The 26,125-nt window shown below is 36.6% G+C and overlaps 2 protein-coding genes across 2 annotated transcripts; one reads left to right on the forward strand and one right to left on the reverse strand.

Moving 5' to 3' along the window:
• Positions 1–154: 154 nt before the first annotated feature.
• On the reverse strand, positions 155–3,637 carry J4E88_004877 (uncharacterized protein; the record flags this gene model as incomplete). The annotated part of the gene is made up of 5 exons (XM_049398520.1): positions 155–864; positions 912–1,175; positions 1,222–2,134; positions 2,179–2,896; positions 3,351–3,637. 5 exons carry the CDS (start codon positions 3,635–3,637, stop codon positions 155–157), a joined length of 2,892 nt encoding a protein of 963 aa, XP_049256081.1.
• A 377-nt stretch (positions 3,638–4,014) lies between these two features.
• J4E88_004878 (uncharacterized protein) lies at positions 4,015–7,142 on the forward strand (the record flags this gene model as incomplete). The annotated part of the gene is made up of 2 exons (XM_049398521.1): positions 4,015–4,023; positions 4,188–7,142. The coding sequence occupies 2 exons, from the start codon at positions 4,015–4,017 to the stop codon at positions 7,140–7,142; spliced, it is 2,964 nt and encodes a 987-aa protein (XP_049256082.1).
• Positions 7,143–26,125: the final 18,983 nt, after the last annotated feature.

Genomic DNA, 26,125 nt, shown 5'->3' on the forward strand with positions numbered 1-26,125 from the left:
CCAGTATAGCATGTCTTGTAGTGTTACGCGCTTTTGTACTTCTACCTGTATAGTGATTTTACATACGATACAATACAATGACCCAGAAGTCTACATTACACCCCAAAGTTGCAACTGTATATTTTTTTTACGCGTATGTAGACTGCAGCGTACCTCAGTATCCATTGTAACCACCCTGCATGTTGGGATCGGCAGGGTAACCCCACATTGCCATTGAGTCCGGGATGAACAGTGCTGACAGATCTGCGTCCGAGCCTGTGCCTAGATCGAATTGGGTGAAATCGAAGTTGATATCGAATGGTTGTTGTGCACCAAGACCCATCATATCTGGAGTAGGCTGTGCGTTCATGTTAGGATACCAGTTTGGCATGGCTTGCTGAGAATGCTGCGCGTGGGCCTGTAAAGCGGCCTGAGCTTGTTGTTGAGAACGAGATTGCGCCTGTGCCTGCGCTTGCGTCTGCTGTTGCTGCTGTTGCTGAGAAGCGACATTGTTGCTGCTACCCATTGCGACTTCCGAGAGAAGGTGAAGCGGGGTTTGGTTCGCAGGTGATTGGCGCGTGGAGGGTCGGGAAGTTTGACTGTTGTTTCGGGTGGAGTCGTATTCGGGATCCGTTTGTTGCTCGCCAGCAGCACCCTCTTTGATGTGAGCGAATCGCTCTTGAAGGCGCTTTGCAACGAAGTAGAACTTTCCATGGGGCGATTGAGCATCGCGGGAGACAATGGCATTGAACATGGAGACTAGTTGTTCGGTATAGGCCTCGATCTTGAGATCTTCCTGGCAGATGATACTACCCACTTCGCCGGAGCTAGTGACTGATACCCACATCTTCATTAGGCAAACGATAGCGTAAATGGCTCGTACACCTGGATTGTGTTAGCGCGTATATTACGTTGAGATCAGGGCATATTACAGAAAATGACAGGCAGAGTCAGCAGGATGTCAAGTTCGATACTTAGGATCGTGTCTAGGATACCGTGCGTAGCAGTGAGACAATCACCCAGGGCACCTATGTGTGCTGGGCCAGCAGGTACATCTTTTTTGACTCCAGATGGTAGAGAGGGCGACAACGTATCCGAAACAAAAGGGGGTTGTAGATCGGCCGAGCCCTGATTTTGGTGCAGTGCAATTTCATGCAGGTATAGGTTTGTGACGTGTTCTGCCAAGCGAAGGGTTGCTACGACTGTCAGTAGATGCAATGAATCATGACCGCTACAACCTACGATCAATTTCACCCAGAGAGGAATTCTCCTCCCTGAGTGAGCTGAGCTCGTTCTCAAAAATCTTCAGGGCGTAGATGACTTTCGGATCGGAAATGGTGACCTCGACTGAAGGGTCATCCATGCAGAACTCCACTGAGATCTTTTCTCCAATGTGCGCCATCTTGACCTGCTGGCAAAGCAGTCTGTCTGAAGGCAATGCCTCTGGCGAGGTCTCCAGTATGCGAACACTCTCCGCCATGTAATTAGTCCAGCGGAGCAGGATTGGTCGTCGCAGAACCATTGTGATACTCATGCAGAGATAGTAACACACAAGGAATGTCCGACGGGCTTCGACACTGCTAGAGTTGGGATGGTACCTCTTGAACGGACCAACCGAAAGTCTCATGACATTTGGAGTTGCCTTCCTTCCGAGACCTAGGTCAAGAGCCATTACGGCAGCGCAATTGACCATCATGTAGAAGTTGTGCTGTTCAAAATGGAGAGGCGGCCGATACCAAAGCACAGATATGTGTAATGCCTGAACAATTTCGAGCGACTTTTCTCCGTTGCGCCAAATGATATCGGCAAGCTGATCTTTAAGGAGCTTGGTCAACTCGCGTTGCGCCTCTTGCGAGACCAGTTGTTCTGCACTCCCGTGCGAAGATCCAGCCAGGACAGCAAGGAACAGAAGCGGTTTCTTCACTCGGACTTCACGCGCTGTCGTACCAGGAGGGAAAGGTACGGCAGGGAAATGTGGACAAATCTCGTTCACGTAGCGGAGGAAAACCCGCTCCGCAATATCCGGCGTCATGAGGTTGTCGATCAAAGCACTGATGTGTGAATGGTCGGCGTGGATCTTGTTCTTGCTTGTCCGTCGCATTTCCGGGTGCTCTGCTAGATCGCGATGAATAGCATCCATATCCTCGGGAATCGTCTGAAATGTTAGTTCTGACGACACATAGTATTGATGCAACTCACAGCGTGCGCATTGTCCATCTTCCTACGCTTTGGCTCGGGCCCTCTCTGCAAGCTCTGTGCCGGCCCATAGCCGGCTGGTATGTCTGGGTATCTGGCCGTCGGCGGCTGCGCCCAGTCGTGTTCGACTGTGCCCATGCGATATTGACCCTCAACCGGCATGGGCATCGCGTTGGCGCTGGCGTCGGGTTGCGGTATGCCTCCATGGTGCCTCATTTCCGGGACCCCCGGTACTCCAGACTTCTGCGCGTGTAGTGTGGCTGTCAATGCATCGATCTTGCGTTCGAGCTCGGCGACTCTACTATCGGCCTTCTTCTGGCGCTTCCGTGTCGGCGGTGTTGTGATGCAAGGTCGGCCTGCTTTTGCGCAACGTCTGCATGATACATCAGGTCGCTCTTGGTCGCAGCGGACCTTCAGTCCTCGACATGAGTCGCATGCTCGTGGGCGCTTGAGGTCGGCGGGAGATTTGCCAGAACCAGGTGTGTCGTGTTCATGCGCGTCGTCGTGGTCGTCGTGGTCGTCGTCATCGTGCTCTGTTCCTGGTGCGGTCGGCGATGTCTGCTCAAGGGCGGGATCGAGTATGTTCCCTAGTTGGGCGGGCTGCGACAGCTGGGCATGGTGTTGTGTTGTCGGCGATGGCAGGTAGTATGGGTGGCCGGTGTTCTGCTGCTGCTGCGGTGCAGACGCGTACTGAGGCCGTGAAGATGGCGCCGAAGACGCGCTCGCAAAAAGTCTAGGATCGAGCAACGGATCGGACATCACGAATCGTCAATCTCGAGGCTTAAGTTCAACGACTGTCGGCGTCGGTAGTATAGTGACCGAACTTCCGCCTGTGGGTAAAGTTGCAGAACCCTCGGCGTTCAGGTGTCAGTGCGTGCGCCAAGCCAAACTGGACTTATAGCTATTCACTTTTGTTTTGTCCATCACCTCACACATCAGAGCAAGTATTGTTTCCAATTCTACAGAAAGCAGGAATTTAATTCTCCTCTTGGATGGCATGAAATGAGGCGTCATTGGGAATTACAGCAGTACTTGTGTCAAGCTCTAGCATGAGTCTTCTGTTACATCACATGTGATCGCATACAATACAAGGTTCGTCAATGTTGTAATGAGTTCATTAAAGAGATAAAGTTCATAGCATCATCAATAACATAAAACCATCCCGTTTAGCTCACCCTGAGCTGACGGGTGGGATGATAGCAACCTCATCGCCTTCCACGATCTGCTTGTTCGCGTCCTCGGCATCATCTTCGCCAACATCAACGTACTCCATGTTGATCGTCATCGCGCAGCTGCTCAGCACCTTGTCACGAATACCCGGGTACCGCTCCTCCAGCATAGCAAAGACATCGCGAGCTCGGACGGGTGCAGGAAGATGTTCGCTCGTCTTGCCAGTGAACGTGGAGGCTGCTGCGAAGTACAGAATCGAGAAGTGGCCCGCAGGCGCTTTGGCGGGTGCCATGATGCCTGTTGAGACATGTCAGAATTGTGTCGCGACATGGTCAAGTCCTAAGTGGGAACATTGAAAATTCAATCAGGAAAAAATTTGCTCCGCAGTCTGACGCCGAAGCGACGGTCGGATAATACATGCTATAATTTTGAATACATCATGAAAGGGGGTTGAGTGGAAGGAGACGATGTACATACCTTGGGCGTTTGAGGTGTAGGAAAGATGGACGGAGGTGTGCGGAGGAACATGTGAGTTCGCGCGGCCATTAGCGTGTCTGCACAGACCACCACCCGAGCGCGCCTTGCCTCCGCCGCACTTTTTGTATTGACGACATCATCCACCATCCGCCTCAAAATGTATCCTCGTTTTCAGCAGGCAGCGGGCCATGTATGCCTGCGGTGTCAATGGCGCTTGCTAAGCCAGCGAAATGCATCTCGGCAAATACAACTTTCACGCGGGCTTTCTACTTTGAAAGTTTCGCAAACACCAAGGCGGGCGCTTCATGTCGCTGGCAGTGTAAGTGATTCGCTCAGTACGCCATTCACGAACTGACATATATCAGCGCTCGCAACTATCCGCACATACCGTCACTCCCACACCACCTCCGGAACCGTCTCTGCTTCCTCGACCTGAGGGCGTTGCAATCCGCGAATACCTCGAGCAGTGGCAACAGCAGTTTGGTGGACCGACCGAGGAAGTACTTTCGGCGTTTGAGAATCATCCCGAACGTGAAGACATACAAAATGGCCTGTCGAAGCTGTCGTCCGCGTTCAAGGCCGACGAAGACGCCAGAGAGAATGAGTGGGATGCTGCTGAGGGAGACGAGGGCGAAGAAGTGATTACGATTGGGCTCTTCTTGAAGCCTGGCGACGTGGTGGAACTTTCACAACCGGGTCGTGAACCTGTGCTTGCTGTGTTCGTGCAGCAGCTGAACAATGACAGTCAGTTCTTCTCCGTCAACGGCAGATGGACGCATTCGACCATAAGTCGGGTTTCCTTTGCCATCCAAGGTTGCATCGACCCAGCACTTCTCCAGCCGCTCATTCCATTCCTACCCACGGATCCCGGCGCGGCTAATCCCAAGGGTGAGGTTCATGTCCCGCGAGACTTTGCTGCTCCTGTGATAGCGAGTCTTGAAAATATGACTGAAGAAGCCGAGAAGATCTACCGAAAGAATGCTCCAGTCTTGGACACAGCCTATGATATCCTGGCAGACAAGACGAGGACACGTATGATGACACTGACACAGATTGCGAAGTTCCTGCTCGCGCGGGGTTCCCCCGACTGGGTACCACCGCCAGCAGCGCTACTAGCAGTACGAAAGGCCTTGAACCACAACGAATTCCGCTTCCGCTCCGATGGTCGTAACCATCGTCTGACAAACATGTTCGCTATACGACCCAAAGCCGATGTCGAGGTCGTAGAAACAGTTCACGAGTGGATCCGAGAATACAGAGAATACCTTGCTCTTTCCGTCAATAGCCCTTCGGAAGCCAAGCGAAGCCGCACTGACGGCGCCACTCATATCATAGATTTCCTGGCAAAGGCCGGCAGGCTCATTTCAGCGAGTCGAAAGTTACGTGAGCCAACCTACGGCGGCCTTGGACCCAGTAAGACTCCAGCGACACACAACGGGTCCTCTAATCTGCATATCACTTGGGGGGAGCCGTTCACAAGTGCTGACAAACAGATCATCAACTTCCTACAAGCATGGGTACTGACCGGTCAGTTTACGGGTATGGCTGGTCTGCATGCTGCTTGTGCGAGCTTGATCTCAGCATCAGGTTTCTATGGTTCGGACGTCTTTGGCGATACCGGATCTCCCGATGATACGTTAAGCAACATCAAACGTGCTACTGGATTATTGTTTTTGCAAGAAATTGGCGTCATTTCACCACACGACAATCGAGCGATCTATGACGAGCAGCTGATGCTGCCCACTGTTCGTCTGTCTCGTAATCTGGAGTTACTCAACACTAAAGCGGAGCTGACAAGAAGGAATCCTGACTTCCGGGATTCAATGGCGAACCTACGTCGCGACTGGGGTTCGACCACCGTGTATTGCATTGACGATGTCGGCGCCCAGGAGATCGATGATGGCATATCGATTGAACGGGTCAAAGACGCGAGCTCCGAGTTCTGGATCCACGTACACGTCGCAAATCCAACAGCATTCTTCGACAAGACCCACACCCTGTCTGGACTCGCCGCGCACATGACCGAGTCTGTGTATACACCGGAGCGATCTTTCCCGATGCTTCCGACTTGGGCTAGTCAAGGCCACTTTAGTCTTGATCGTGGCCGCCCGGTTATCACCTTTAGTACTCGCATCGACGGAGCCGGCAATAAGCTAGAAACAAAGATCCAGCACGGCTTCATTCAAAATATCGTCAGTATCACACCGTCCGAGTTGGCTACTCTCATGGGTGATCAGAGTACTACGAACACCCGAAGGATTGTTGTCGGCGGAGAGGTGCCGCGTGGATCGGAGCGGCCGCCGCCGAGTGTTTCTCCAAGTCAACTCGAGGAACTGCGTGATCTTTATACTGCAGCTCAAGCCCTATGGGCTGCTCGCAAGGCTGCTGGTGGCGTTCGATTTGGTAGTTCGAACGTCAACGCCCATGTTTTTGAAAGCGCCACTCAGGGAGGTCTAAGTTGGAACGCTCCCTCTCTGGATAGGGCACGATATATACAAGGAGACCCGATCATCGAGGTGACGAACTCGATACCAGAAGGCTTTATGCAGCTCACCATCGGGCCCAAGAACATCGTTGAAGAAATGATGATGCTTGCGGGTCAAACTGCGGCGGCTTGGTGCACGGAGAGGCATATCCCCGTCATGTACAGAGGCACTATTGAACCACCTAGCGGGGATCTGGATCCAAAAGAGCTACAAAAGCTCGTCCAAGCTCACTACGAAGAGCATGGAAAAGTACGACTCGATCTCACGGCGCGGTGGTTCAAAGCACTTGGCATGGCTGTTGCACATTCTTCACCCTTGCCACACAAAATCATAGGAGTCCCTGGTTATATCAAGGTCACCAGCCCTCTTCGTCGATTTTCTGATATGATTGCACATTGGCAAATCGAAGCCGCTGTGCGATGGGAGACACAGTCCGGTAGGAAGTTCGATGGAACCCAGGCTTCCAGCTACAAAGCTCTTCCATTCTCGCAACGACAAATGCAGGAATCTATTGTAACTCTATCACCTCGGGAACGGATCATTACCCTAGCCAAGCGTCACTCAACGCGATTTTGGGTCGCTCAGGCGATTCACCGTGCCCTCAAACACAAAGAGGCTGCCCTTCCCGATTCCTTCAAGTTCTGGGCTCGTCGCGTTCGCCCAGGCCGTTACGCCCTTGGCGATATACCTGAATACGGTCTTCAAGCTGTCCTGAGCGGTGACTATAAAGAAGGTGACGAGTGGGAAGTAGCGCTAGATAGGGTCGACCTTTTTACGAGGTTGATCTATGTCAAGCCGATTCGCCTCCTTGATCGAGTCCCCGATGCGCTTTGAGTGAGCATGGAGTCAAAATTATGGTGTAAGTTCATCATGCAGGGACTTCGATTCTATCGATAAGCATCATACTTCCTTCCGAGCAGACTGTATGTCTGACAGGCAAATAGCTTGGCGTCCCGCAGTGGCGTGAGGAGGCGTTTTTGTACTACAGCGCGGGACGGGCGCTCCGTCATTGCAGATCGCTCTCAATCACGTACCCGAACCCAAATTGCCAGCCTCACATTCAAAACCATGGTGTGCTGCGAAACGATCATGATAGCGCGCAGCAATCACGTCCGAAGCAATGGAAATTGGCCAAGGGAGGCTAGAGCGACAGAGGCGTCCCAGCACGCGCATCTGCAAGCCACTCCAAGCCACTGATGCATTTGCTACGAACAGCCAGCATTCGTGTAGATCTGTGGTGTCAAGATCGTGTTCTCCGCTCGGTTATGGAGATGAGGAAGCAACACGGCAAGCAACCCGGTTCGTCGTGCATGCGCGTGCGCTTGAGGAGACCCAGAGGCTCGGGCCGTCAAAAGGTGCGTCAGATCTGTGTGCCGTGTCAAGCTTCCTGTAATGCCCCGACGGTCCCTTCAACCCGCTTGGCGATATCTTTTGTACAACAGCGCCTCAACGTTTGATGAGGACTAGCGTCAGCGCAATGCAACACCACCAATCCGGTAGTCCAAACTTCGGTGAAAGCCCAGCATATCTATCAGTAGCGTTCATCTTTCTTCCAATGACTCGCGGACATCCAATTCAAGAATGAGGCTCCAGTTTCTCGTTTACTTATCACGGCAGTTGGCCTTAGATGATGCCTGTCATTTCGTCCCTACATAATGGTACCCCGGAGCTTCTATCATCAAAGGTTCAACAGCCTATCGAATCCCCAGTCCATGTCTATGGGATCACTTGTTATACTCAATCAACAGCCAATTGTCCTTGTATCGCTTCTCACCCAGTATTCGCCATTACGAAACACAACTTAGCCGAGTGATCCGATTCTACCATGGCTGAAAGTGTAGGCGCGCATATACATATCGCGCAAGACGAGGCCTCGACCTTGGTCGAGTCCAACCGGAAGAAGCAACAGGCTCAACAGCCGCGCCAACTGCTCTCATGTACAAAATGCAGAGAGCGAAAGGTCAAGGTCAGTCATATCCATCGATTCGCATTACAGGTTGCGATGTGTGAGATGCCGACAGTATCCTCGCGCTGCGCTTTGACTGCATATTGAGCTAACGTAGCATAGTGTGATCGCACAAAACCATGCTCGGCATGTTGTGCTCGTGGCTCTCCACGCGACTGCCACTTCATTGCAGAAGATGGCAATTACGCCCCAATCCAACAGAGTTATGAGCTTCGTAAACTGCGCGCAGAGAATTTACGTCTTAAAGAAAGGCTGCGCGCCTACAAGATCTCAGCAGATGATGACCTGGATCAGATGGATTCTTTGGACTCACCTCTTAATGAAGGTGCTGTTTCGTCGAGACGGCGAGCTGTGAAGCAGAAACGTTTCCAGACTTCCGAGTGGCAGGATAGCATCTACTTCGGCTCGCCTGGACTAGCTACTGTCCTCAGTGATGTATGTATACTCTTGCACACCTTAAGCACCAATCTAACATCACAAGTTCCCCTCAGCGGATGCTAGCGTTCTGCCATTGTCGTATACAATACCCCGAGCCTCGGATATGTTTCGCAGTCTGCCAACGTATCCCTTCCCGACTCTCTTCGTTGCTGCACCCGATGAATGTATCCCACAGCTAATTAGCTGCCTCCCCATGAAGGATGAGCTTATGGAGTACTTTGGAGTATTCCAGCGGCTTGTCTGCCCAGTGCCTGTGCAAACGACGAAAAAGGAGATTGAGGCTTTCCTTTCCGACGCACGAAAGAACTCCCAACTCTATCCAACTACTTTGGCATTACTTTTCGGATTCATCGCGCTTGGCGCACAGCATTCAGTCTGGGACAAAAGTGGAGGACGATGGAACGCTGACGCCATCGAAATCGAGACTCAGAAGGGTAACGTCTACAGTAGGTGTATGCGAGGCTATTGGAGTTCAAGCTAACGCTCTTGGTCCAGTTGCAGCAGCGATGCAAGCTTTACGCCTGTCGTCATTTACACACAGACCGTCTCTCTCTGCAATCCAGACGCTCCTCATGATTGGGAGTTATCTAACCAACAACGGAAGGATGCTGGATTCGTTCGCGTTATTCGGTACTACGATTCGCCTTGCCCACTCGATTGGCCTTCATCGTCACCCGAAGTATCTAAATCCTGCCCCTACGAATGAGAAGGACTGCGTTATACGGCAGAAGATCTGGTGGCACATGCTCCACCTGGATGAACAAATGTCTATGACCCTTGGGAGACCTCTAGGAATAAGCGGCATCGGTGACAATCCCTGGCCGACCGAGTTGACGACTGACCCGGTCTCGTTACGATTCGGCGAATTCGTTAACCACTTCACGATACTGGCCAGACAGATAATGAGTAGCAACCGCTTGACAAATGCCAGGATTGACGAGTACACCGACATACTCCGAAGATTGTTGGATACTATACCTGAAACGCTTCAGTTTCGTGACACGTGGATGCTCCCTGAGACGACTCTGCCGGATTTATATGCCGTAGCCACTGGTACGTCTCAACAATCTTTTGCCTGTATTTTGGTCCTCGTGCTCAACGGGTACGATCTTGTCATAGGTACCTACACCTTAGATTGGGAGTATTGGACATAACCCCGAATAGCGAAACCATTGGCGGCTTTTCTCTTGCGACTCCTTCTACGGTCTAAAGAAGACATCATCTGATGTATGCGTTCGCTCACATGATGCAGTATACTTTTCCAATGCTCATACTTACATCATCCTTCTGAACCAGCAGAAAACCGAGAAGCATGCCACTTCTGCCACAATCTCAACTGGCAAGGATAACGTATTACCATTCCAGGCTGTCCACCACGCGTCCTCCTTGGACTTTTCACACGAGACATACTCAACACAAGCTGCACCTCGCGGAAGGACGCTGGTACTTGCTTCATCGGAAGCTCTGATTTCTGCCTTCTTGTTCTTCCATTACAGAGACCCAGCTGCGCTAATCGATTGGGCGACCGCACAACAGGCCTTCAATGGATGCATGATCCTTCTCTTGGATGCATTAGAATGCCGAACCGTTACCACTGGTGCATTCAAAGCGGAACAAGCCTTTGTTGTCTTCAAGAACCTGTACGAGAACAGTGTCCACGAGCTTGCAGGGTTGGCTGTAGAGAAGCTGAGTCTTTGCTTGCAAGAGTTGCACAGGCTAGTAACACTGCCGTCCGACGTCCAATCGCGTGGACAGAGGCATACGGCTATGCAAGGGCCGCAGCACAACGAAGCAACACGAGCTTCGGTTGTGACTGACACAGTGATGGGCCAAACTGGCATGTTTCTACTCGAGGACATGAGCCAGCAAACTGCCGCGAACGAAGTCTTTTCCCCGATGGCTTGGAACAATCCCGATATCGCCACCCAAGCCGAAGAACATCGTCATGCAGGTTTACATCGCGGAGGCACATATAAGAAAGTAGCAACATCACCCAAGGATCATGTCGCCAACGCTCGATACACAGACGGCATGCAGGGCTTGCGCAGATCGAACACGTTGCGATCAGCGTCCACACGATACGCGACTCTGTCTGAGGACGATCACATGCAGCCACATGGTTACACTGCTCCAACCTCGCCTGCAGACTTTTCAGCGCTGCATGATCATCAGCTGAAGAACACGATAGATCATCGTGGGTGGCAAAAGTCCCGAGGAGATGAGAGTAGCCGTCCGCTTCACTTATATACCCACTTCCAGAAACTCGCAGCATCAGGAGACCCGCAGCAAGATATGGTTTGGCATCATGATTGGAGTTATGATGTATCGGGTGAAATTCAGGAGCGCAGGTCCCAATCCTCCGCATGGCCACAAAGGCATAACTCATGTCCCGCCGTACCTCCAGTCAGTGCTCATCCGCCGATTCTCAGACCGGCTTTCTCCTCACCGGATGACATCGACCGGCCTACCATGGAGCGAAGATCACTAAACACGCCCATCACCTCAGCCGAGCACACACCTTTCAACGTATCAGAGAGCTTCTCCCGGGTTGTAGAGACGAACCCGCGCGCCCCCTTCACTCCTCACCGCGCAGCACCGTTACAAATGTCAAGCATTGCTGAGGCCACACCTGGCTTTTCACCGACCGTTCTAGGAGGGTTCTATGGACAGCAAGGGCAGATTAGATCACAGGTCGTGACATATCCATCAACTATCGCTGCGTCGTCATCACTCACGCCTATGACAGAGAACATGAATATGAACGACTGGAATAGATACGCGGGTAGCGAAGGCTTGGACTAGGGAAGCATTGGTTGTTACAAAGCTGCCTTGACTAGATTGCGAAGGGTTCACTTGTGGATGGATTGTATATTTGGTATCGGAACGAAGCATCTCAGACCAGTATCGTGGCGAGTCAGAATGGAATGCCCCGCCAAGACTGTTGATATTGTCCTCAAGTTTTCCCCATTTCCTTCTTCAGCTTAGGAGCTTACCCGGAATCTCGGTTCAGATCGCATCTAAACGCGAAGCCACTTGGAGTTATTTGTCACAAGCGACCCCATAGTCTGGGTTAGGCGGCTCCTACCAACATTCGCTGGATACCGCGCGAGGTTGGACGTACGACTGGCTAGCACTAAAAACGCATGTACAAAGTGCATGTTATTTTTCTAAATAAATTAAGAGAGATGTATAAGTAGTTATTTCGCTAAAGTATACAGAAATAGAAGTTGTTTACGCATTCTTCTTTACGTCTTCTTTGTCTACCTGCACTTCTACTTCTGCTATTATGTTAACCTATTCTACTTCTCTCTTTTTAGTAGAGTTCTTAAATAGGCAAAGTAAGAACTTCTAAATGTAGCAGCCTAGTTACTGTACTATAGAACTTTAGTTAAGTAGCGTCTCTAGGTGTAACTATTCGTAGAAATACTATATAGCCTTGTTATAGTAGATACTAGAAGTATTATAGTTATTATTTAGGCTAGTTATATAAGTATATAAGTTTACTAGAAGACAGCGTACTTATAAGTTTTGCGTTAAGCTATTATCTAGAAAGAAGAGACACTCTGCGCTAAACTAGGTAACAAAGATATTAATCTTATTACTAAGTTTACACTATAGTTTTAGCTTACTTACTATATCTTCTATTAAAATAGTTTTTATATTCTTACTTACGCTATATATAGTTATAATTAGTTTATAAAGATATTTCTATATAAGTCTACTAATTTAGGTTTTAGTATAATTAGGTTACGTAAGCTTAATAATATTATACTATATAAGTATTATAAATAGCTACTAGATATAACTTATTTTAATCTAGCTATCTAAAGACTTTATGTAGCTATATTAAAGAATAAATACCTCTCTACTACTATCTACGCTATAATAACTAGCTATATTAGTAAGCTTCTTAGTATATAGAAAAGTATATATATCTATCTTATAATATTATAGATACACTTTAACTACTAGATAGAGATATAGTAGTAGAAGGTTTAGTATTATAGCAAAAGAGCTCTTTCTACTCTTCTTAGTAGTTTTACAACCTCTACTTAACCTATTACTATAATTATTTTCTACCTTTCTTTTCTTATATAGTAGTTTTTTACTAAGCTTAGAAAGATAATAGTAAGCTAGTTACTTAAGAGCGCCTCTATAGGTTTTATTAAGATCTCTAGGTAGAATTTTATAAAAAGCTATAATTATCTAGTATAGTTAGCTTACTAATATAAAGGTACCTAGGTATTATAGATACTTACGCTATAGTTACTAAGAAACGCTTTAAGTGCCTACTTTGCCTCTATAGTTAATAGTATCGCAATAATAGAGAAGAAAGAGAAGAGAGAGAAAAAGAGTAGTAAGCTTCTAAGGTAAGCTTATAATTACTATCTATTAAGATAGTTATTTATATTACTAGCTAGTAAAGAAAGTATTTAATCTAGAGTTAATGTATATAAGAGTAATTAATAGTAAACTTTATAAGAATCTATAGAGTATATATAGCCTCTATAATCTTACTATTAGATTCTAATTATATATAGATATACGTAGCTTATTAGAGCTTAAGTCTTAGTTATATTAGATATTTATAAGTCTTAGAGAGATATTATAGCTAGTAGTAAACGTTTAGAGTCTTAAAAAAGATCTTAGAGCTACTTAGGTAAGTTTTATAATATACACTCTAATATATAACTTTACTACTAGCGTATCTTAGCTTACTACTTTATTCTATAAAGAATAAAAGAATACGCCTTTTACTTATACTATAGTCTAGTCTTAGTAGAGCTAAGTTATTAAGATTATACTTTAGTATATAGTATAATTATAATAGCTTTAATATTATTCGCTAGAGTATATAGTATATTACTATAGTACTATAGTTATTCTTAGAGCGCTTTATTCTATAAGATATTTTTAAGTATTTAGAGTCTTATAAAAGGTCTTAGAGCTTATCTATCTAGGTAGGTCTTATACTATATATACTAAGAGAAATAGCTTTAATATAACTAAGACTATACTTTTATAGAAGTTAAAGGCATATTTCTTTCTTTATAACAAGACGTCTTACTACTAGATCTTACTATATAGAGATATAGATTTCTAGAATTCTATTTTTATATTAGATTTTTTTCTATTTATCTACTTATAATATTAGTAATTATTATACTATTATTAAAGCTAACTATAATATCTTCTAATTACTCTCTCTAGTTCTCTGCGTATATACTTAAGTAGTCTACTAATATTAATCTTAACTAGCCTAATAACGTTAAAACTAATTAGCGTATTAATATTAAACTTAACTAGCTTTCTAATATTAAATATTATCTATCTACTAATATAGAGCCTAATAAGCTAATAGATATTAAACTTAACTAGCCTACTAATATTAGTACTACGTTATCTTAGGTATAGAAGACCTAGTATAAGATATATAATTATATTAGTAATTGCTTTAATAATCTACTTATAAACTCTTTATACGTTTAGCTATAGAGCAGCGCTAGTATAGCGTTTATATTTAAAGCTTTCTTTTATTTAGTTATATATAAGAGTATTTCTTAGCTTATTAATAAAGCTATAATCTAAATTATTAATAGTTATAATTGCGTATTATTAGAAGTAGTTATGTAGATAAAGATTATTTGTTATTAGCTACTATATAGCGTTTAGTTTATTATAGCATATTTACTATAGCGTAGAATCTATTAAGAGTAGCTATTCTCTATTTTATTACCTACCTATCTTCTCTTTTACTTCTACTAGTGTATATAGATATAATACTACGCTTATTTATTTATAATTATCTATTACTCTACGTTCTATATATAGTAAGAGCTATAGATATAAACTAATATATATAATAGTAAATTTAACTCTCTTATAATAACTCTGCCTAACACATTACTATAGATTCTTACTAATCTTAGACTAAATAGTAATATAAATTCTAGCCTAATTTTACCTTCTATTACTATACCTATACATATAGATCTAGCTAAGATTTCTCTTCTAGCGTCTAATAACTCTAACTTTATATCTAAATCTAATAAAATTATTAATAATAAGACGTAGTCTAAATTAATAACGCGTTTAATAGATAAACTCTTAAACAAAGATCTAGCTAAGGTTCTCTACCTAGAGTTTAATAACTCTAACTTTATATCTAAATCTAATAAAATTATTAATAATAAAATATAATCTAAACTAATAACGTGTTTAATAGATAGACTCTTAGATAAAGATTTAGCTAAAGATTTCTACCTAGTATTTTATAACTCTAAACTTGTATTTAAAAGTAATAGAATTATAAGTATAGAAACCTACTATTAGTAAAGTAAGTTCTACTTCTTAACTTCTTCTTCTTATATACGCTCTAATTTAAACTATATTAATACTCTAGAACGTGTTAAGATAGTAGTAGCTACTATTAAAAGCTTAACGCCTAAGACTAACACTATAAGCTATTAGTAAGAGTTATAAGGTCTAGTTATATATATATTATAAGTTATTAACGTTATATATATAGCTTAGAACGTTTCTAGTAAAGTATTTAATAGAACGTAGAGGCTTATAGTAAGAAACACTAGACTTATTAATTATAAGAGCCTTAGTAGAAGAAAGATATATTAATACTAGTTTCTCTTTATCTTCTATAGTAGAATAACTAATATAAATATATCTCTATTCTTTATAGACCTTTTTAAATAAATTACTAAGAGGTAAAGAGTTAGTATTCTAGAAGATAGTTATATAAGAACTAGTAAGTTATACACCTTCTTCTATTTAGAATACTACCTTATAGTATCTATAGCGTAAGTCTTTCTAGACACTATATATATTACTAAGATATAGGTTGCTGCTATTAAAATTAACTTTACTAGACTCTAGACTACTATAAGTAATATAGAGCTTAGAAGTAGAGATATCTAGTTAATTAGTAGTAATATACGTATAATATAATACTTTAAGACCTTATTAATAGTATACTTAGTAATAAGCGTGCTAATACTCTAAGTATTAATAGAATACTAGAAGAAGCTTTATAAGATATAGAAAATAGCTTCTAATATAAGTTCTTTATAAAGTTATCTAGTCTACTATATCTTTATTCTAGTTAGAAGATAGTATAGTATACTTACGTTAGTAGATCTTATAGACGTAGAAAATAATAGCATTAATTTCTAAGGCTTAACTAGTAATAAGATTAATATAGAGTAATTATACTTTAATATATAGCTTTAATAGTACGCTAAGAATCTAATAAAAGTAGTCTTTTATATAGGTACTCTTACTAACACTATACGCCTCTTACTACTAAGGTTACTACTAAGTAAATATTCTACTATTATATACTTTTTCTATATTAATAAAGTATAAAGCGTAGTTACTTACTTACTACTATAGTTAGAAAGTCTAGTTACTATTATATAGGCGTATAAGTCTTACTAGATACCTAAGTAAGATAGAGCTTATACTCTATCTTACCTATTAGTAAATATAAGATATTTAGAATCTTTGTAATAAGCTAATAAAAAGTATAGAAATATAGTAGACTATATATAGAGTAATATAAACTAAGTAGAGAGATATAAAAGAAGTAGAGTTACGTAAGTATAAGACGTAATAACTATATATAGATTAATATTAATAATATTATTAATATATATAACTATAGGTTTAAAGCAAAGGTTATATAAATATAAGAGAATTTAATTTATATTCTTTACACTTATACTCTACCTACTAAGAGCTATCTAAATTAATTCTATACTTTTTAATAATAAGAAATATAACGCTATATAGTTTTCTATCTCTCTAAGATTATTAACTTCTTACGCTAATAGAAAGTGCTACTTTTAGTTATACTATAATAAAACTAATACCTATTCTTACTACGCTGCACTACGCTCTTAGGCTTATTTATTACTAAGAAGCTAGTATTAGAATTCTCTAATTACTTCTTTATAATAATATATAACCTAAGAGGTAACTAGCTAGTAGAGTTAATAATGTAAGTAGAAGTAGAAGAATTTTGTTATTCTTAATTTAATATATAGGCGTAGTTATTAACTATAGTTATAATAGAACTATTTAGTATCTTAATATTAAGTAGAGAGGTATGTTTATTATTTAGAAAAGAATTAGAAGTATTAGCTTTCTCTATAGCTAGAGCACTCTCTATCTTAGTGCTAGCTAGTAGTAGTAGAGATTTATAATAGATTAAACTATATATAATACTAGGTACATATTTTATACTTATAGCGCGTAGCCTTTTATTCTATAGTAGAGCTTTATACTCTAGTCTAAATAGCTAAAGCTTTAAATAGGCTAGCGTAAGATCTAAATATATCTATATAATATCTATAGCTATAAGAAACTTATAGATAATATATAAAGTTATAGTACTTATAAGAACTACTTATTTACTAAGATTTATAATAAGAACTCTAACCTTCTTTAATTAAGTAAGTTGTCTAGCGTATTCTATAAGATTAGACGCTATCTTCTTAGTTATATCTAGTCTATTTAAGAAGGCTAGAGTAATATTATTAGTTTAGTTACTTACCTTAAAGTACTAGATAGCGCTATAGAAAGATATAGAAACTATAATAGCTAAGTATATTAGAATTAATAATATATTAGTATAGAAAAGTTTCTTATATAGCTGTAAGATTAAAAAGTAATATTAGTAATAAATTAAATAGGTTAAATAAGAACTTATAAAAAGTTATTAACTTTTAGATAATTACTAGTAGAACTAACCTCTCTATAAATATATCTATATTTACTACTTTTTATATAGAAGCTTCTAGTACTAGTAAAAGAAAAGAGTATATATCTACTAATATCTATATTTTAACACTATTATTCTTCTTAGATAGCTCTATTTTAGCTATTTATATATAAAGTATAAGACTTTTAAAGCTATAGTAGTTATATAGTAATAGCTATATAGTAATAAAGATAGTAATAGTAATTATAACTATAACTATAAAGATAAGAATAAAGATAACTACGCTAAACTATTAGTATATAAAAGAAAGTATAGATAATCTATAGTTTTTACCTTTATTATATGTAGTAAGTAATAAGATTATAAAGAATAAAGCGCTTATTAAGGCTTATTACCTTTAAGAATTTAGTAATAATAGTATATAAAGCTAAGCGCTTAGATAATAAAGTAGTAACTTTAGAAATATTCTTACTAGTCTTATCTTACTATAGCGCGTTTGCGCGTATTATAGACTACTTAACTAGTCTTAGTCTTACGTATAGCGTAGAAAATCTAGTAGTATATACTATCGCGATTATAGTCTAGAAAGCTACTAAATAAAGCTACTAGCTAGTAGGCGTAATAGTAATATTAGATTTAGTAGGTATAAGTAAAAATATGTACGTAATAGCGTAAGATAACCTAGAGAGATAGAAGACACTTAAATATAAGCTAGCTAATTAAAAGAAAGCTAGAAACGTATAGACTAACGTAATATATCTAATAATTCTCTTTTCTCTACGCGAAACTCTATCTTCTTACCTACACTTTACTCTAGAGCTTAGCTTTTAGTATTATACTATTTACTAAAGTCTATATTTATCTACGTAGACTAATTTACTACTTTATAGTTTAGACTTCTACTAAACTTAGTCTATCTACTACCTAAGTATATAAGTTTATATAATAATACTACTAAAATATAATATAGAAAGAAAGAAGGCTAAAAACGTAGAAAAATAAATACGTAGAGTACTTACATTTATTACTAAGTCTAACATATTTAATATACTACGTTATACCTATTTAGATCTATCTACACTCTTAGTAATTTAAGGTAAGTTAGCTTCTCTATACTCTATAGTTAGTTAATTTAATAGTTAATACTTAGGTAATAAAAGTACACTAGCTAATAGTGCTTTTCTTCTTTATTCTAAAGAGATAAAGAGCCTCTTTCTTACTAAAAATCTAACTACTAAACTTATAACTACTATAGACTATATTTACTAAAAAGACGTATAGTTACTACTATTTAATATTAAAAGCTATTTATAAGAGAAGAAATATATAAAGTTTAGATAATTATATATTCTCTTTATAGTCTAAGTATTACTAGAAGACCTAATAAGTATCTATATTATTCTCTAGTAGTTTTAGTAGATAGCTTTAGATATTAGCTACCTTAGCCTATATTACGTTTAGACTAAGAATATTTCTTATACGCTTGCTTTATTAGTAGAAGCTACGTAGAAGAAGACTATTTAGTATTAAAATCTATCTAATAATATAATATTCTATAGATAGTATATTCTAAAGTCTAATAATAATCTAGATACACTACGTTATAGTTATATCTAATAGAATACTACGCTTAAAAGTGTTACTACGTTTTATAACTATTTTACTAGTTTCTCTAGTCTATAACTTCTTTATAACTCTATAAGCCTATTTATTATAGATATAGTTCTAGTTAAAAATAGCTATAAATAGTATTTTATTAAGTATAAAGCTATTTTATTAGAAATTTAAAAATAGTTAGTTAACTAGTTTTAAGATTTACTAAACTAGTATTTTCTTACGCTATACTTAGTTAGAGATAAAGTGTTATTTCTATTCTCTTAATCTAGTAATAAAAATAAGTATATCTAGTATATATAAGAACTATGTAAAGAAGAAAAAATTATACTAGAGATATACGCTACGTATCTAATAGACGTGTATATTTATATAAATAATTAGAATAGCCTTTTAAACTATATAATAGTGTATAGCGCTAGCGCATAAAAGACACTTAAAATATAGTAGGCTAATACCTTAAGCGCTAATAAATATAAGGTAAAAAAGATCTAGTATAATTAATAAAATAAAAGCACTATAAATTATTTATATAGTTAATTTTATTAGTATCTAAATATATAGTCTTGCGCGTACCTAGAGAATAGATTTATTATAATACCTATTAGTTACTTATAGAGCACTATAGTTGTCTTTATAGTTACTTATAATTAGTTCTAACTTAAGTGTACTATCTTTATAGAAACTAGATAATTTCTATATTCTTAGTCTAGCTCTTATACTTATTATATTAATTTATATATTAAATTATAGTTATTAGTAATAAGCTATATTCTATAAGATATCTACTTCTTATACCTTTTTATTACTACTTAGTCTTCTATATCTATCTATTAAGCCTATATTATAATCTCTATTATTATTAGAAGAGGTAATATATAGATTATAGACACGAATGCTCTATATATATATATACCTCTTCTAGTAGAATCTTATATTACGTATAGCTCTAGCGTAGAAAATCTTAATAATAGTAAGATTTAGATATATAAGAAGATAGATAGATCTAGAAATCTCTTACTAGCCTAAGAAGAGACTTATACTTTACCTATTAGGTTCTTCTCTTTACGTAGTAGTAATATATAGCTATATTTATAGAACCTTTTAATATTTATAAACTATAATACTAAACTTTACTAGCTACTATAAAGCTAGTAGTAGTATAGTTTCTCTAGAAGAATACTATTTCTAAAGCGCTTTCTAGTTTATAATTACTATTTTAATAACCTAGAAGAATATAATATAGAAAAGTTTTATAGACTATATACATTAAATAAAGTAGTGTATATCTAGAAGAAATGCTTATTTTATAAATAACCTAATTAGTGTAATTAATAAGATAAATATAATAAAGCTTACGTCTCTAATAGATATAACGCACTATAGCTTTCTAATATAGAGTAGAATATATATAGTATAGATATAGTAGTAGTAGTATAGCTATTATAAGACTAAGTTATAGTATATAACTACTATATAGAAATCTACTATGCGCTTATACTATATATTCTAATTAAGAGATAATACTTAGTTTATAAACGTTTAGCTTATAAGTTCTATATATATATAAAATATAGTAAGTTTAAAATATATAAACTACTTAAGTACTACTACTTATATTATAAGTAGTATAAAAGCTTATAGCTTATAAGTTAAAGGCACTAGAAGTAAGAAGTAATAGATTACTAACTTTTATATTCTACTTTTACATCTAAAGATGTAGTGTAGATTTCTAAAGCTAGAGGTATTACTACTTATTCTATACTTATAGTAATACACTACTTAGATACTAATTATAAAAAAATAATAGATAAAAGTATACTTATCTAGATAGTTTTAAAGCTCTATAATTTATAAAAGACTTTATTATTTAGCTTATATATAAAATTCTTTTTATAAGTAATAAAGCTACTTAGCTATAACTTCTATTATATTTAGTTATATAGTACTATCTTTAAGGTAAGAATCTATACTTCTAAGGTTATAAATATAGAGTTTACGTATACTATACGTATGTAATATAAAGAAATAGTCTAAATAAGCCTAGTAGGTTTAAAGTAGAGTATAGTGTAAACTCTAAGATAATCTCTCTAATTCTCTAACTTTTACTACTTTACTTCTTAAATTACTTAAGCTTCTTATAGTAGCTTCTATATATAGGTTTAACCTAGATAATGTAAAAAGATTTTAAATAATTAGTATAATAGATAATAAGAGATTATAGCTTTAGAAACTATAGCTAGTTTTAGAAAAGTATACTACGTAAGATACTATTATTTTAAAGTAGGTACGCTATAACTACTAGATAGTAGCTACGTTTTACTAAGAAGATATAGATAAAGTTAGTAGTTTCTATTTTAGATCTAAAATATATACTTAATAAAGAGCTTACTATAAAGAATAACTCTAGTAAACTTGCACTATAGATTCTCTATATATAAGACTACTTTTAGAGAAAGAAAGAGTAGACGCTATATATAGAATAAGTTAAATAAGTACATTTCTTCTAAACTTATAATAGTATAGCGCTATTAGCTTATAATTATAGACTAGATATAATTAAGTAGTTTAGAAAGAGCTAGCTCTAGGTTGTATAAATTCTATAATTAAATAAATTAAAAGATATATTATTAGTACTCTTTAAGAAGCTTTATAAGTATATCTTAAAAGTTTCTAAATATATTCTAAATACTAGAGAGCCTAGTAGTAAGGCTTAAACACTATATATATAGTCTAGTACTAATAGTAATTAGATCTTATACTAGCTATACCTTCTTAATAGCTAATTAATAAGTTCTCTCTTATATCTTATATAATCTAGTATTAGCTACTTAATCTAATTATCTCTATACTTAAAGAAAAGATAAATAGAGAAGGCTTAGAAAATAGTATAAAAGAGATTTATAACGCACTAAAATTATTTTATAATATACTTATTAAGAAGAGATAAAACTATATATAGAAGAGCGTATAAGAACTATATAATAGCTAGTATTTATAATATATATTACTAGAAAAGCTAATATATATATATAAATATTAGCGCTAGTTACTATTACGCTTAGCTATAACTCTAGGTTAAGGTATTCTAGCTCTATTATTCTTAGATAGCTTACTTAGACATTAACTATAAGTAAAGTAGAATATATTTAAGGCTATAGCAAGGCAAAGAATTAGCTTCTTAAGACTCTTAGCCTATAATATAGCTTATATACCTAGATTTAATATTAGTCTAGACTAGTATAAATAGAGTAGTTATAAGAGTAGTACTCTTACCTCTATCTCTAGATTAATTATTTCTACCTTATAGATCTATTATTCTATTTACTAGTTCTTATACGCTTAGAACTTAGTATAGATAGTGTACTTATCTTACGCTTAGAAGAAGGCTACTAGACTTAAGTAAAGTTTTTTAGTTTAGTTTTATTCTTACTTCTATTTCTAGATAAGTTCTACTTTATAATTTACTTTCTTACTTTTATTACTAGCTTCTTTATTACTTTTAGTTTCTCTTTTTCTTTCTTTCTTATTAACTTTAATTAAGAGGTAATGTAATTATTATAGTAATTATTTATAATCTTACTTTAAGTCTTATACACCTTTTCTAATATTTAGTAGTAAAGGTTTACTTATAGAAGGCTAAGAATACTATAAGTAGATATATAGAATCTATCTAGTTTAGTCTCTTAGAATCTATTCTCTTAGTGTAGTTTAAGTTTTTTAGTACTATCTACTAGCTAATATAGATAGACTATAGTAGGTAAGAACTTATACTACTTTAGAATTTACTACTTAGCTCTAGACTTATATCTATAAAGATTAAGCGTAATTACTAGTAAACTTATATAATTAGTAGAGATAAGAGACGTGTTTATCTATACTTACTTAATAGTAAAAACCTAGCTACGTAGTCTATATATAATAGCGCGCGTTATAAATATACTTTAGTTCTACACTTTTTTTAATATTATACTTACTAGTAAGGCGTATAAAAAGACTAATTTACTAAGATAGATTAACTCTACTATATAATTATTATACTTATATTTTCTATTTAGTCTATTACCTAGAATCTACATAACCTAGTAGAGTAGTTTTTTATTATAAATAACTTAGTTAATAAAAACTACTAGAATCTACGTAACTTAGACAACGTGCTTATAAATAAGTTATATACTATATTTTATATCTTTGTTTTCTTAATATACTATATAGTAGACTATACTAGCCTAGTTCTTAAAAGCTTATTACTATATTTTAGAGTTAGTTATATTCTTATCTATACTATCTAGTAGACACCTAGCTTTTTCTTTAGAGAGATTCTATAGAGTCTTAAATAACTCTCTAGATCTAGTAGTTTTACTAGTAAGAACTTTCTTAATATCTCTTATTATAAGCTCTAGTTTCTAGAAAGTTTTAAAAAGTTTATTAAATAGCGTTATTAATATAAAAAGATAAATCTTAAAGCCTATTCTACTAAGTAGCGTTTACTAATAACGTTAGAGATAACTTTCTATATTAAATTTATAATTATATATCTTCTTCTACTAAAAGCATATATTATATAAAATTATAGTAGAGTTAGGTTTAAGTTCTAATATATAACGTTTTAGACATTAATACTTTATTTATACTTAATAGTTTTAGGCTAGCTTTAAATCTAGATATTAACTTAAAAAGTCTTCTAGAAAGGCTATATTAATAGTATAACCTATATAAGCTTATATAGTAATATTCTATTCTATAGTCTAGGTAGAATAGAGTAGTCTTTCTCTTATAAGATAGCTAAAAGTTAAGTTAAGTAGAGTAGTAAGAGTAAGGCTAGCGTTAGAAGTAGTAACTAGGCTTAGCGCTACTTTAGGTTAAATAGTAAGTATATAGTAATATATAGAAAGTAGTAAGTAATCTCTAGGTTAAGTTAAGTAGTGTAATAGGTAAGAGTAGGTAGTAGTAGAGAGCGTAGTAAGTAGGTTAGATAATATAGATAAAGAGTGTAAAATCTAGCTTAAAAGAGAAGTAACTAAGTTTAAGAGCTTTCTACCTAGTTACTAGTATATACTACCTAACGCTTATTTTATTTACTATCTAGATAATAAGCCTTAATCTCTTCTAAACTAATAGCTCTACTCTTAGAAAGTCTAAAAGAGAGATAATTATTGCGTAGACCTATAAGGTTATATTACTACTATTACTACTACTTCTATTCTTATATATTAAGTATACTACCTTCTATATCTTTATAATCTAGAACGTTTAGCTTAGCAAAGGCTTATTAAACTTTAATAGTAGTATAGTAATTAGCAAGACTTTAGTGTAGCTATCTTATAGTAATATAAAACTACTCTAGTAACTACTAAGAACCTAGAGAGTATAAGAAGCTATTTATATTAGAATAGGCGTAAAGTAGTTTCTATATATTAGCTTATTAGGTATAACTACTAGAATGTTTAAATATAAGTAGCTTTATTATATATAGTATATAATCTATAATAGTGTTTAGGTAGTAAATCTACTAGATAAGAAAAGAACTATAAGCTATATATTTGTTTTGTTTATGCTTAGCAAGATTTGTCTAGTAGTAATTATAATTAACTAATAATATACTAATATTCTTAGAAGAGATTATAATAATAAAGCTATAAATATTATAGCCTTCTAGGCTAAATATATTAAAAAATAGTAGATAACTAGCGTTATAGGTATTAAGACGCTTAAATTTAGATAGTGTAAAGATTAGGCTATAAGAAGAACTAGCTCTATACTTAGTATAAACAAGAGTAGACACTACTAGAGTAGATATTAGTAGATAACTAATAGTATAAGAAGGTTAGTTTAATAGAAGAAAAACTTTCTTCTCTTACTTACTCTACTAATAGCGATAATAGCTAAAGTCTACTATTAGGTACTCTTAAGCTAAGATAAAGAGTAGTCTAGACCTATATAGAGTATATTATATTATAATATTATAAAAGTACTTTTCTATAAAGTAGCTTAACTCTTAAGATAGTCTCTTAGATACTATTAGTTATACTATAGTATTAACTTATAATTATGTCTATAAAGAGCGTTATAGTTAACTAGTCTAATAGAGATATAGAGTGTCTTAAACTATATAATATATATACTTAATCTAGTTACTATCTATATCTATTACGTAGTAATAGTAATAATATAAGAGTATATAGTCTAGCGTAGTATATATATCTATAGATATATAAAATATATCTAGTAGTTACTTCTCTAGAATAAAATAGAACTTCTTAACTATAGTGCTAGTGTAGTATTACTTATATTAAAGCTTATACTAGAGAAAGTTAAATCTTAATATATAAAGGTTAGAAAGTAGAAACTATATAATTCTTTAACATAGATAAGAAGCGCTTACTATTTCTTAGTAGTAAAGTACTATCTTATAGTTCTACTAGTAATAGACTAACTAATAGTAATCTTCTTATTACTATAAGCTTACTTAAGAAAATTAATTTTATATTATATAAAGACTTAGCGCTGTATTAATAGCTAATAGCTTCTATATTATAGTAGCTCTCTTAGTAGATCTATAGAAATAAGTAACTTAAAGTTTACTAGGTAGAGCTATACGTTAACAAAGTTAAAGTCTATAGAAGTAATCTCTATAGCTTTAGCTATTTACACACCTCTCTATATATCTACTATACTAATATAACTTAAGCTATATTAAGTTTTTTTATCTAGTATAAAATATTTATTTATATTTACTAGAGTTAGGTACTAATTCTTAAACTTAACGCTAGTGTAGAGGTTTGTATAGATACTAGTTACGCTCTAAACGTAGTTATAGATCTAAGATATTACTTATAATAGTAGATAAATAGATATTTAATATAGTATATTATATAGACTAAGATATTTATAGGCTATTAGGTAAATAAAGGCTTTATAAGTAAGGTTAACTACTATATTTCTTTTCTTAGCTTTAGTTTTCTAAGATAACGTTTACGTATAATAATTTAGATATAGCTTAATAAAACTAGAATCTATAGCATATATACTAATATAAAACTAAGCTAGCTACTACTATTA

This window comes from Alternaria novae-zelandiae (genome assembly GCF_023758075.1).
Source record: "Alternaria novae-zelandiae strain BMP 2774 chromosome Unknown scaffold_8, whole genome shotgun sequence".
Lineage (NCBI taxonomy): Eukaryota > Fungi > Ascomycota > Dothideomycetes > Pleosporales > Pleosporaceae > Alternaria > Alternaria novae-zelandiae.